At 35.2% G+C, this 15,000-nt stretch overlaps 1 protein-coding gene across 7 annotated transcripts; it reads right to left on the bottom strand.

The window, feature by feature from the left end:
• Window positions 1–4,309: 4,309 nt before the first annotated feature.
• LOC125038349 (chymotrypsinogen B-like) lies at window positions 4,310–12,593 on the bottom strand. 7 transcript variants are annotated; one of them, XM_047631827.1, is made up of 13 exons: window positions 12,522–12,593; window positions 10,380–10,682; window positions 10,121–10,271; window positions 9,862–9,953; window positions 8,739–8,839; window positions 7,696–7,817; window positions 7,435–7,494; window positions 6,927–7,110; window positions 6,053–6,173; window positions 5,687–5,822; window positions 5,292–5,401; window positions 5,092–5,178; window positions 4,310–4,913 (listed from the first exon to the last, which is right to left on the bottom strand). In XM_047631827.1, exons 2-13 carry the CDS (start codon window positions 10,491–10,493, stop codon window positions 4,797–4,799), a joined length of 1,395 nt encoding a protein of 464 aa, XP_047487783.1. In that variant the 5' UTR covers window positions 10,494–10,682; window positions 12,522–12,593; the 3' UTR covers window positions 4,310–4,796. The 7 variants fall into 7 exon arrangements, with proteins under 7 accessions (XP_047487783.1, XP_047487787.1, XP_047487784.1 ...); XM_047631831.1 differs by having other exon boundaries at window positions 10,380–10,576; window positions 12,423–12,585; XM_047631828.1 differs by having other exon boundaries at window positions 10,380–10,576; window positions 12,434–12,585.
• Between the last annotated feature and the right edge of the window lie 2,407 nt (window positions 12,594–15,000).

Raw genomic sequence — 15,000 nt, 5'->3', positions numbered from 1 at the left:
TCATTACTGTTATTATCATCATTATTTTGCCTTTATTATGATTATTTTCATCATTACCATTATGATTATCAATGTTATTTTCCTTGTCATTATCATGATCATTACTATCATTAAGATCATTATTGTAATCTCTATCACAATTATTATTATTATCATTATTGTAATCTGTATCACTATTATTATTATTATCTTTATTATCATTATTATTACTATCGCTATCATTATCGTTACCATCACCATTATCATTATCGTTATTATCATAATTGTTACTATTATTGTTAATTTGACTGCTACTATTGTTATTATTATTATCAATATCATTATTATCATTATCATTATCATATTTAAGTATTATCATTATCTTTATCTCTATTAATCATTATCTTTATCGTCATTATCATTATTATCATTATCATACTTTTTTGTTATTGTTGTTATTACTATCATTATAACTTTATATAATCATATATTTATTATATAATTTATATAATTATCTTTTTTTATTATTATCATTACTATTATTATTATTGATGTTATTGTCATTATATTTGTTATCATTATAGTAATAATAATGATTTATTATTACTATAATGATAACAGTGATAATAATAATCATTATTATTATAATAAAACTATTACTACTACTAATAATAATAATGATAAAACTAATAATAATAATAATAATAATAATAATGTATTTTTTAACAGCCATTCATTCCACTGCAGGACATAGGCCTCTCTCAATTCAGTATTGAGAGGTCATATGGCAGTGCCACCCTTGCCTGATTGAATGCCCTTCCTAATCAACCGCTGTTCGACGCGCTAACTCTTGTGCCACGGCGGTGACTTCCCCTACGACACCTGCATTTGACTTCTCAAGATGATATGTCGTTTTCTCGAGCTCGAGCTTGCAGTCAGAACGCAGGCATTTTTATGACCACCGCGACGGGGAATTGAACTCGGGACCACGAGGCTCGGAGTCCAGTACTTTAACCACTGGACCATCGCGGCCGAGAGGTTGCGAGCCGAGGGGTACCAGACTCACTGAAAGCATTCCTCGAAGGAAACCTTTTCTAACAACGGCACTGGCTGGGGAGCTGGAATCGGGGGAGTAGGGGAAGAGAGATGGTGAACTCTCCAATCACCCGAAGGAAGGCAATGGGAAACCACCTTCGTACACTCCCTTGTACAACCATGAAATTAAACATGGTCGCCAACGTCAGGCTCTGATACGGCACAGAAGGAATAATAATGATAATGATAATTTTATTATTATTATTATTATTGTTGTTGTTGTTGTTGTTATTGATTATTATTATTATTATTAATTATTATCATTATTATTAATAATGATAAGGATACTACTACTTATAATAATTATAATATTAATAATTATTATAAGTATAATAGTATAAGTATTATAAGTATTAATAGTATTATAATAGTAATAATTGTTATAATAATTATTATTATTATTGTTATTATTATTGTTATTATAATCATTATAATAATAATAATTATTATAACAATTATTACTATTACTATTAATACTTATAATACTGATACTATTATACTTATAATAATTATTACTATTATAATTATTATAAGTAGTAGTATCATTATCATTATTAATGATAATAATAATAGTTAATAATAATAATAATAATCATTATAATATTATTGTTATTATTATCATTATAATTATCAATTATTATCTTATCATTATTATCATCAAATAAAAACAAAACAGCTACCGATCGGCCAGCCAGAGCCAGCTTACTGGATTTATCAATCCATGTGGGTCCGCTGCTGCCTTTCCGCATAGCTGCCGACCTGAGTGACCTCTGACCTCGAGAGGGGGACGTTATCTCTGTGGAGAACACTCGTGAACCGCCAAACACGAGCAGGTGTCGTGAAACACCTGTTAACTTTTCCCTAAGAAAGAGGGTTAACCCTGGTCTCGATCCCGGGCCCTGGAACTGGGAGTCAGAGACGCTACCGATGCTGCCACAAGGATCTGAAAAGTTATAATAAAATTGGGACTTTTATATTGCTAACTCAGAGAAAGACACACTCCGCCTAACTCGCCGGAATATAAAGCAAGTTATCCCTTTATTTTAATGGCAAGAGAAAACGACAGCGCTTCATTGTGCTTACAGAAAACGTTTATTATTTTAGGGTAAACCTTTTCGTTGCGTTATATTTTTCCACTCATGTATTTTGCGTCCAAAGAAAACGTATATATTTTAGGGGGAGACTTTGTCGTTCCACTATCTTTTCTCCAGTCTCAAATATAGACAATTATAAAAAAAACGCCTCGCTGTTCGCTCAAAACAAAACTTACTCATTCACCAACAGTAACTCACCTCGTATATAAAGAGAATATCGTGATAGAATATTTCGTTCAATTCACATGCTGTCAACGAACTAATATTGATTGATCAAACGTTTGTGAGAAATCATCAGAGTGCATATGAAAAAAAAAGGAAGAGACTGCGAGATACTGACATCCAGGCAGTAGGAGAGACAGACAGAGAAAAAGATAAACAGATAGATAGATAGAGACAAAGAGAGAGAAAAAAAATACTATGGATACCATGATGATGATTTTGATCCATCATCATTATTATTGGTCTTATCATTGTTATTATATTAATTATGATTTTTACTGTTATCATCAGCATTATATTTACCTTTATCTGTTACCATTTCCATTATACTATCAATATCATTTTATTATTATTACCAGTGTTAATATTATTATCATTATTACTATTATCATAATTATTATCATTATCATTATTACTATTATTATCATCTCATTATCATTATCATGAATAGTAGTAGTAACAATATTTTCTCAATATTATTATCATTATTATTATCATTATTATCATCATTATCATCATCATCATCATTATTGTGTTTATCATCATCATTATTATTATTATTATCATCATTATCATCATCATCTTTATTATTATTATTATTATTATTATTATTATTATTACTATTATTATCATCATCATTAGTGTAAGGAGCCTTTATTCAACATCCTTGTAAAGATGACCTTCATATCTATCGTTTTCTCATCACTACGACAATAACCATCAACACCATCACTTCAACAGTGTTCATCATTATTATTGTTGTTTTTTATATTATTATTACAACAATTTTCATCGTTATTATTATCATTTTGTTTTCATTTTTCATTCTTGTTAGTACAATTTTTATCATTAGTATTATCATCATCATTATAATTGTTATCATTACTACTATTATTACAATTTTTATCATTAGTATTATCATCATCATTATAATTGTTATCATTACTACTATTATTACAATTATTATAATTATTGTTATGGTTATGGTTATTATTACTATTACTATTATTATCTTTATAATAATTATTATAATTATTATTATTATCATCATTATCATCATTATAACTACTATCATTTTAATATTACGAATTATCCCTATTAACTTCATTATTACCTACATTGTTATTATCATATTATTCTCATTATTAACATTGTTATTATTCGTATTATCATCATTATCACTATTATTATTACTGAGATTATTGTTGTGTGTGTTATGTGTTCATATATATATATATATATATATATATATATATATATATATGTGTGTGTGTGTGTGTGTGTGTGTGTGTGTGTGTGTGTGTGTGTGTGTGTGTGTGTGTGTGTGTACATGTATATGTATATGTATATGTATATATATGTATATATATGTATATATGTATATATATATATATATATACATATATATACATATATATATATATATATATATATATATATACCTTTATATAACATCTGAAATAATAACAATAATGATAATGGTAATAGTAATAAAAATAACAAAAATAAGGATAACATAAATGGTAATTACAATAAGGATGATGATGATAATGGTAATGAAAATAATAACAATAATAATTATTATTATTACTTTTATATCTGTTGTTGTAAAATCATCATCATCATTATTGGTATTACTATTACTATTAGTATTACTAGTATCATCAGTATTATTATCAATAACATTATCATTATTATAATGACAAGGGCAATGCTTATGTATAATAACTATCATTAGTATTTTTGCTATTATCATTATTTTTTTATTTTTTGTTATCATAATTATCATTTCATTTATTCCCATCATCATTATTATCATTTTCATAATTATTATCATTGTCATCATCATTCGTATCATCATTATTATTATCTTTATCATGAGAAAGATACAGTAATGATAAGGATCAATGAAAAAACAGTAACACTGGTCTCTTCCTTTATAAGTATACTTATTGATATCAACCTTCATTAATCTCTACCTTATCATTCGCAGTGATAATCTGTGAGCATGACCTCGGGCCTATCGAGATTATCAGTAAGCTTCTGTTTATCCTCCATCAAATTATCATTGTTTTTGTCAAGTCCAAGCAAATCAATATTAAAATTCTAATGTTTAATAAAAGCCTTTATGCCGACCATTCAATAACAAAGAATGGCACTATTGAATTCTATAGTGAGAATGGATTGTAGTGCAATTCTGCAACGAACACACAGGTGAACACAACATACACTTGTACATACAGATAGAACACAGATACTAGCACACTGATAATAAATATTTGAAATGTCCAAGAATTAAACGAGTGTTTGTTTTACCTTGGCGTATATTTTCATCTGACAAATAATAACCAGAGGTTGTGTTTTTTCTTCTTCTAAGTTAAAATTCATCGCCAGAATTCAGAATCATTAGCAAGAGCCCTTTGAGAGCTTATTTAGTATCCATTCGCTGTAGGAAGAGACACGGGTGTACACGGCAGGAACATCTGACGAACAGTCCTCTGGGCCAAAACTTGTTACTCCGAGCTGCGGAATGAACTCTATTTCATCTCTTGTGATCAATGGTATTCTTCTATTGCCATACCTTATTGACATCACAACCTGCATATTTGCAAACCAAACGAACTATTATCCCCTGCATTCTCAGCTCACCGAACAGAACGAAACCGAGACATGAAACACAACGCAGAACGCATTGACTCACCAACAACCAAAGTCTGTTTTTTTTCGTCATCAAAGGTCCCCCGGAATCGCCCCTGCAAGCAATTTGTCCAGGGTCGGCAGCGCAAATCTTGAGGAGTGGGAAAATATCAACTCAGATTTCTACAAGATTTATAAAGTAGCGTGCCTGCTATTGCAGCTCTCACTGGAATTTCCTTCTGTATAATTACGATGGTTACTTACATGTTTATCAGTAACAGGGAAGTTTGAGAAAGCGTGAGCGCTTTTACACTCCCCATGATCGAACACAGTGACCCCCGCTTCCTGGAGTTCGTCCGGAAGTGTCAAATCCTCTTCAAAAAGAAGAAAACATAACGCAATATGCAATAAGGGCAGTATTAACGGCTTATACCTGCCGTAGAATCACACATACCCTGAAAAACAATACTTTATATTTCATTGGTAACCTAACTAGTAACTGTTTCATTTATATCGTAGGCATTTATAGGAACGAAATTATTGGCACTTTCTTCAACGGACAACATAAAAGAAAATAATGGAACATAAAAGTTATCTTTCAAAAAATAAATATCAAGCACATAACTTCAAAAACCTAAGAAGCCTTCACATCAACTCACGGTAGTTCAACAAGCCCCATCCTACAATGACTGCCTCGCTATTTGCGAAGGTCTTATCAGGCGGCAGACAAATGGGTCCCACGTCGTCGGTCCATTCGAGAGGCGACTGCAGCGTGATTACAGCTATGTCGTTGGCCTGAGATGACAATTTAGTCCTGTGATGTTATTAGTGTTTCCTTATATCGGTCCGTTTGTATTTCATATCCGTTAGATGCGGATATTTTGGCCTTGCGTCTTGTGTCACCATCACCGCAGTGACTCTATTCCATCCCCCACAGACACCAAACCTTATTTCTCACACCCACCATACCCCACCCCCCACCCCCCACAGCAATGATACCCCGCTCCCCGTAGACATGTACATACCGAGGTAGTGGCATCGAACTTCGGGTGCATAGCGACTTTCTTGGCACCAATGGTTTGCGTGATGCTTTCGTCTTCAGTTTCTACGTTGTGTTCGCCCGCCATGACTGTTACCTCCGGAGCCCTTGTGATTTGAGGGGAAATTTTAATGTCCATTATGAGGTCATGCTTTACAGTTACACCATTTGATAGATAGGTAGGTATATGGATAGATACATAATGACATAATGTCAAAGGATACTAAAACGCTTGCAAAGTAATGCAGCCAGAATTGTGTTACTTCCTAAAACTTTTGTATTTTGTTCACTTCATTACTTGGCAGTAGTAGAACGCTGGTTCTGCAATCGCAAGGTTCTGCGTTCGCGCCCGGTCGACTCGGCTGTGTGTGAATACTGGTTTGCTAACATCAGCATGCTGGGGTCAAAGTCGAGGCGGAAATGAACTGGCCGCCCTACCGCATAGTAGGGCGGCCAGGTTTAGTAGGCATGTTCCTCTACGGACACATCTCCAACATCCACTTGGATATGGGAAAAAACTCTGACATTGGCTTTTGCTCCACTTCCTGACCACCTCTGCAGTAAGGAAGCGCGGACAGAGTGGCTGGACTCGGTTAGACGTGGTAGTAATGCACGGAGGAAAGCCCCTTACTACTATGTTTTATTCCTCTGTTTAAACATTGAACTAAGGTAAGTTAGCTTCTGAGCAGCAGACCTAAGCTAATTAGCTTAGTCAAGAGTGATAATATTATGAAATTGAATCGGTGAGCTAATGTGTCTTCATGTGTACTCAGAAACGGCAGAACGCGCTTTTAATACCATCCACTGACATACCTACACATACACACATTAGGTAAAGAACATGATACTAAAAATCTTACCTATAATCGACACAGTGGGCTGCCGTTATTATGTGGAGTGACGTGATGATGGACCCACCGCAGAGGTAGGTTAAGAGACCGTCCCTGATAGACAGACGGACCATCCAAGGGTATTCTCCAGGTTGCGAAGCTTGCCCGCCCACAATCTTTGTCGCCCCAGCGTTCCTCGGAGCCTTCCCACACACTGGAAATTTGACGAATAATGAGGATTTTTACTCTCTGGTGTTGATGATTATGAACAGGACGAGAAAAAGAGGAAACTGGTTCCATAGCTGAGTTTTGTGCAATATTAAACATCAAATGAATCCAGTTAAGAAATCAATATAATGGAGGTTAATGACTGCACACAATGTATTAAGTTTACCTCGCAAGCATACTTATTTACCGATGAAAGAATAACAAGAACGGACCCGCTTTCTATCAATCTATATGCATTTCGCAATACATTGTGTACAATCAGCATGATCCGCATTAAAAAAAAGGTTGAATAACGAACAGGTCTACCTACCTTGCTTGCATCCAGGAGCCTGTGTTGCACCGCTACTCCCTCCTCCTCCTCCTCCGGAAACTGTGGGGAGTTTAGATCATTAAATACTTAATGCTCTATAACTTAACATAAGAACGAAATATTATTTTTGCCTCAATCTTCTCTTTTTTCTCTCTTACTTGTCACCTGTCCCCCCCATTTTCTCTCTGATATGTTCACTCTTTACTTTTCTCTTTCTCCCATTGCCCCCTTTCCAAAGTAAATGTCAACATCGAGACTCACCCTTCACACCTCTGACGACACACAAGATATTTGTCCCATCAGTGACTTTGCTGACTCTCTGATACGTAAGACGCAAAGTCTCCAGCCCCTTTCGCTCATCAGGGCCCTCGTTATTACAAAACCTGGAGAGAGAGAGAGAGAGAGAGAGAGAGAGAGAGAGAGAGAGAGAGAGAGAGAGAGAGAGAGAGAGAGAGAGAGAGAGAGAGAGAGAGAGAGAGAGAGATATATATATATATATATATATAGAGAGAGAGAGAGAGAGAGAGAGAGGGAGGGAGGGAGAGAGAGAGAGCACATAATTTGGAGTACTTTACTGTTGGTGATTTAGTACCTACTACACTTTTTTATTTTTCTTGAAATAGGTAAAATTGTGCTGTGTTGACGATACTTGCAGGTGTGGAAGTGGTAAAAGTAGCATAAAAGAAAAAGAAAAGAAAAGAGAAAGATGAAGACCCTTTAATCCCATAAATGCTGATAGAATATCCTCTTAAAAAGGTTCTGAGAAACAAAAGATGATCTTTAAGCTTGTATGAACAGGGAGGGACAGAAGAAATAAAATCTATGAAAAAAGTAAAACTTACATCAGGAAACACATATACAAACACAAGAACGTGTAAACAAAATAAAAAAATGAAAACAGTCACAATAAGAAATGAAAAAGGAATGTAACGTTTCGAGTTCCTCATCAGACGAAGGATTGGCCGAAATGAGTACATGGTTAATTATTCGTCTGATGAGGAACTCGTGAAGACTTCATATCTTGCTGTGGCTGTTTTCCTTTACATCAGAGAGTAAAAGAATTATGAATGATTTATAAAATAGAACACCTTTGATTTCTGGAACCCCTTCTTATGTAGGAACAATGTTCTTGACTTGGAAGGAAGAATCGCTTGTGAAATTGTGAAAGGTGTCCTGTTTTTTCGACGTTAATATATACTGGGAGAAGTGATAGAGCGGTAGTCTTTCTGTCTGGAAAGTATTAGATTTGATATTACGACATAAGCAAAGGGAAAAGAAAGGTATAGATTCAATGCAAGACTCACTTCTCCTCAGAGTCTAGGTCAGTAACGGTAAAGTATTCTTCATTGCAGTCGGAGAGATCGAATTGCCTGCAAAGTAACTGTAGCTCCGCATTACCTCTTGGCTGCATGCGCGGAGGGGAAGAGAGGACAGGAATGATCAAATAGGAAGAAAAGACAAGGATTATCGAACAGCCTTGTCCATGGCCCATCGCCAAGCATAACCCATGACTACAGTGACTGTTTACATTAGGTCCACATGAAAAACACTTTGGCAAATCCTGTAATTTTATTGATTCCATTTGTTATTTTATTCTCTTGTTGAGTATTTGTAAAGAAATTTGTAGTTTGTCTTTGCTGAATCTCATGTAATTATTGAAATGGTAACATAATGCACACAAATACTAATAATAAAATAACAAATAAAACATACCTCCGGAAACCTCAGAATAATGTTGCGATTAAATCATTTACTCCCCTATAAATATCAGATTAAAAAGAGGTATTTCCACAGACAAAAAGGGGATGTTTTACTCATGCGTCTGGCAGCAAGGAATTGCACAAATCTGTACATAAGTTCCCTTCACTGGCTGTCTACCCGATAACCTCCTTTGGATTTATATATACATATCCTCAGACTTTGGCCTATATACATGTCTCCTGATTATGTCCCCCTACATTCAGCGGTATGGCCCCCAGTTTGGGAACTACTATTTTATATAAAGAAGTTCCTGCACACTGACTCTTGGCTGTACAAGGGGATGAAGAGAAGAACGGGTGTTATCAAATAGCATATGAAAACTGTAACAGCAAACAACACATTCATTAAATATTCAATAAAAGAGGAATGGCAAATTTCTTTACACATACCGATTAGCTTGCCATCCCCCCCCCCCCCCCCGAAAAGCTCGCAACTGTTTCAAAGGTTAGAGTAACAAGGTAAAGCAAAATTACTGCGCACACACACACACACACACTCACACACACACACACACACACACACACACACACACACACACACACACACACACACACACACACACACACACACACAAACACACACACACACAATAAAAATAATAAATACAAAAAAAAAATAAACAAAATAAATTAAAAATAAAATATGAAAAAGTCAGCGAAAACGAACCTCAAAGAAAGCTTCGCAAAAGTCCTCATTTCCTTTGATTCGGAAGGTCCTTCTTGCTCCTCTCTTCAGCTTGTAAGTTTTCCCGCACTTCGCTGTTTTGCATTTCAGTTCGGTGGGTAAAAAGACTTTGTAAATGATAATGCTTATTTTTTGCGTATGTTTAAATAAAGATTCGTGATATCCCTTTTTGTGTGTGTGTAAATGTTTGTAGACATAGGGATGCATATCATCGCATATTTCCAATCCTCAACTCTCTTACCTTTTCCGTTCCTCTCCACCGAGCCCTTTCCTCCTCGCACCCCATGTTTCCTCAGGCACAGTGCCAATGTCCTCCGGGAGGAAAATCGGTTCTCGTTGCGACATTTGTTCAGGATTCTGTCGTGGGCTGGCGACTCACTGAGTTCCTGCGACTGGAATTTCGTGACATATTTTGAATGAACATTTCACTTGATTTTTAAATTTCTTTTTAACACTGAATTTATTGGCATCCACACCTAATGCACAAGTAAGAAACCCACCTTGTCCTCAGTTTCTCTAGGTTCTATATACATTTTCTTGCCAGAGACGTGACTTTTTCCTTGACTCGGAGAAATCAATGCGAAGCCGACTAGCAGAAGCAACACTTCCCACATTTTGTGTTTCAGACGATTTTTTCTACTCTTCGTAGTTTTGTATCTTTCTATAATTGGCTTCTTCTTTGGTCGTTTAGCGCAAACTTGATTTAAATCATGATAACAACTAGCTTAGTAATGAAAATATTTTTGTATTATAAAGTATTGGAAGTATGCGAAAAAACTACAGTCTGACTTCATAGCAGAAACCTGTAGACGCAAAGCCTGATAATTAATTAATCTGCTTATGTTAAAGTTACAGTAATTACTGATGAATATTGCAATTTGTATTTTTACCATAGGAAGACTGGAAAATATAAATCATTATTCACACTTCACCTCGCAATTTAAACCCATAACATCAAATTATCCAATAAATTGTGAGAGAGAAAATAAGACAGACAAAGAGAGGTGAAGGAACAATCATATATCATATATTGTGCTATTAATCATTAAAAAACAACAACAGCAGTACGATAGTGGTCTCAGACTCTGAGTATACATATAATATTCTCTGAAAATGAATTACCACATTTTACATCGAGACATGAGTAATATATACGGTAATATGATGACTGGGATGGATAATAGTATGATGTTTATCATCTCTTTTAGTGAAACGTATAAACAAACGTGCAGTTGTGGTATGCATGTATGTATGTGTGTGTGTGTGTGTGTGTGTGTGTGTGTGTGTGTGTGTGTGTGTGTGTGTGTGTGTGTGTGTGTGTGTGTGTGTGTGTGGGTGTGTGTGATAAAGCCCCTCCTGTGTATATTGCACGGCGGAGAATCCCCCCTCCCATATTCGCTCTCATTTACAACACTCATGAGAACCCGGTATCCCCCCCCCCATACCCCCACTGGCCACCGCTGCCGTCTGCCGCTAGGGACACGAGACTCAAAGGGCTTGGACGCGACCCATCCCTCGGGTCTGGTGGTCTCGCTCGGGCACTGGCCATAAAAAAGGACGAGAAGCTTTACCGTGGAGTCTTTTGTTTACCCATTGGTCCTGCTACTTTTTCACTCCCCAGAATTAAGGTTTTGATTTAAACAAAGCTATTATACAGAACTGCAACCTAGCCCCCTCTCCCCAACATTTAACTGTGCATAGTGCCACCCTCCCTTGTACTCAGCTGCCCATCCATATCCAGCTACGCCATTTATCCAGCTACGTCATTTAGACGATAAGCGTACAACTGTTGGTATAAAGGCTATCTACATTACATATCACCTAACCACAGAAGGTCATGTTTTCCATTACTTTATTTATTCATATTTATAAAAAAAAAAAAAAAAAAAAAAATGAATGTCTATTTCCATCATTTCAAGTAAAGAGGTCATTAAAACAAATATATACTTAAGATATATAAATACAGTAAAAATAACTAATTTCCGTGTGTGTGTGTGTGCGTGTGTGTGTGTGTGTGTGCGTCTGTGTGTGTGTGTGTGTGTGTGTGTGTGTGTGTACCATAAAATCGTAAACTGTCAGACATCATGATTTTGCTCATAAACGGACACTAAAATTCTAATTTAGGCCAGTGGTTATCAACTTGGTGGGGGGGGGGGGGGTGTACGTTCTAAGGCGCCATGGAGCAATATGAAAATTTTGACTGAATCTTATTTCGCCTACAAGAATTGTGACTGAATTTTATTTCACCTACGGTATCTGCATAGAATATGTATCTCTCACATATCAATACACTGGAATCTTTCCACAAAGTGTTCTTATCTAATAGCTATGGGCACCAATTACACTTTTCAGAACTAGTAATATCAGACTCGGAAAAGATGAGTCACTGAACATGCCATGAAGATTATTATAGACTAGTCGTGAGCCACAGAATGAAAAAGGTTGGACATTACTGGTATAGGGCACTCCAACGAATAGAAACGATGGTAACGAAGAAAGTTTTAAAAGGTACTCAGTACTGTATATTTACACACTATACTGACCTCAAACTTACATTATAATTTCCAACAAGAGCGCCAATAATTCACAAAAAACAAAATGTCGATCAATAACGAATGTGCACCACAAAACCACTGATTCACCTATCGGTCTACACCACACCTCTATACCAAAAGGAACGTAGTATGCACTATGTAATGGTTCACATGGACGCGTTGTATCTACATTCATTTTAGAGTACACATGTGTGTGTGTGTGTGCGTGTGTGTGTGTGTGTGTGTGTGTGTGTGTGTGTGTGTGTGTGTGTGTGTGTGTGTGTGTGTGTGTGTGTGTGTGTGTGTGTGTGCTTACATGCGATTGTGAGTGCGCATCTACTTTATTTATTATGATACAGAACATTTGTTGTAACAAGTGTTCCAAGTAACAATGGTGGCCATAAATAAATCTGTATTGAAGGTTAAACAAAAGTTAGAATTCGTGATGGTTGCCATGTTAACAGATAGGGTTGTTAATATAAGTGATTATTGTTAGGTGGAAAAATAGTTAAGATAATAATAATGAATAAGTGGAATGTGTACATATTGCAACACAATACTAGTGTGCACATATAAAAAAGATGTTACAATATCCTAAAGTTATGATGAAATGACATGAAGGTTAATGGGAAAATGTACATTCATGACAAACAAACAAATTAATAGAGCAAATATTATTTGGCAGAATCATAAAACTAATCTTAAATAAGCATGTAATAAGATAGTTATCTGCCATTAGCTGAAATAATGTTAATTCAGAAGAAAATAATATATAAAATCCGAGTCTGAACTGACGTTAAGGCTAATTTTTTTTAGGTAATATGGTTATTTGAAATTTTAAATGGTCTTTTTACCAAAAGACCATTTACCTCGTAGCCTATATATAAGATCATTAGTTCACTTTTCTGAACACGTTTCGGTAAGCTTCCGAAAACAGTTATTAAACAAAAGAAAAAAAGAAGTGATTGCATGGCCGATTTCCTTACAAATGCGACAGCTTTACTTCCAGACTTCCTCTCATCAGCTGTAACCATCACATAATTGCTGCACATAAAAAAGAAAGAAAAGGAAACATGATGCCCAAGCTCTCCTTTCATTTTTGCTACAGTTGACTTGGCTTAGGAAAACATGCAAATGATATTGATCACCCGACAGAAGCTTCTCTCTCTCTCTCTTTTCTTTTCTTTTCTTTTCTTTTCTTTTCTTTTCTTTCTTTTCTTTTCATTTATTTTATTTTATTTTATTTTATTTTATTTTATTTTATTTTATTTTATTTTCGTTTCTTTTCTTTTCTTTTCTTCTCTTCTCTTCTCTCTTCTCTTCTCTTCTCTCTCTCTCATATCCTCTTACTTTTGCCGTCCTTGCCCCTCTCTGACGAATTACAGAAAAAATGTTGAAGAGTTAATGCGGCAGACACGATTGCCCTTCGTCATTAAATATTGATAGTTGTGGAGTGATCAGCTTGCAGAGCAATTAGTTTTTGTAATAACGAATAATTCAAGATATATTTCAGCCGCCATGATAGAATGACTTAAACTCAAACAAGGGAATGCTAATTTACACTACTGGTTCATTTATTAGGTATTAATAACAACAATACACCTTATGATGATAACGATAAAAAAAAAATGTATTAATAATAAACTGTTATGAGAAGTAGACTGCTAGGCAGCTAGGGGAACCTCCACCCATTAGACCATTTACCTGGGACTCTCCTCATTCGAACCAAAACTGTGGGAGGAAATCTTCGTATAACCATTTGTAAATATCTCTTCTGTGCTTAACTTCACTTTCTCACACACACACACACACACACACACACACACACACACGCGCACACACACACACACACACACACACACACACACACACACACACACACACACACACACACACACACACACACACACTACCTATTGTGGCCTTTTGTAGATTTATGGCACAGCTGCACTGCATTTAGATGAAAATAAATACATATACCTGTCTCTGTAGATAATGCAATCGCATTATGATATAAAAATAGAAGAACTGCCTCCTGGAATATCAAAAGATATATAATGACACATATAATGATGTATTGATAAGAAAAAAAGTTATACTCTGTAACCTGTGATATATATTAACGTTTTTTGCATAATTTATTTTAATGCACTCTAGGAAGAATGTTTTCTGACTATCCTGACCAGGTTTTACTGTCTTTAAGTCTAGGCAACAAACCTGATAATTTTAAAACTATTGTCATTTTACGCACTTCTCATGACAGGTACAGTACGCGCAGAAAAAAAACAAAAAACTTGATGTCATCAACGTGTAACTACAGAGTCACCTCATATACATGTTTCTGCTTGTGTTGTTCTTGCTTTGATGTAACATTGTACTTTGCTTTCTTCGTCAGTTATTTCGCTTCTAATTGGGTTCCCAATAAATATTTACTCTTTCTGCAGATTTAAACTAGCCGCGTAATTGTTTTACTTCAAAAGTTTCTGCGTTTACGTGGCAGAAAAATTGATTTTGTTTCAGACCGAGATGGATATATTTCTACTCATTTCATTATCGTTACCTACCTCTCTCTCTCTCTCTCTCTCTC

Source organism: Penaeus chinensis, chromosome 24, assembly GCF_019202785.1.
Source record: "Penaeus chinensis breed Huanghai No. 1 chromosome 24, ASM1920278v2, whole genome shotgun sequence".
In the NCBI taxonomy this organism is placed as follows: Eukaryota; Metazoa; Arthropoda; class Malacostraca; order Decapoda; family Penaeidae; genus Penaeus; species Penaeus chinensis.
This window is presented reverse-complemented; position numbering and strand designations above follow the sequence as displayed.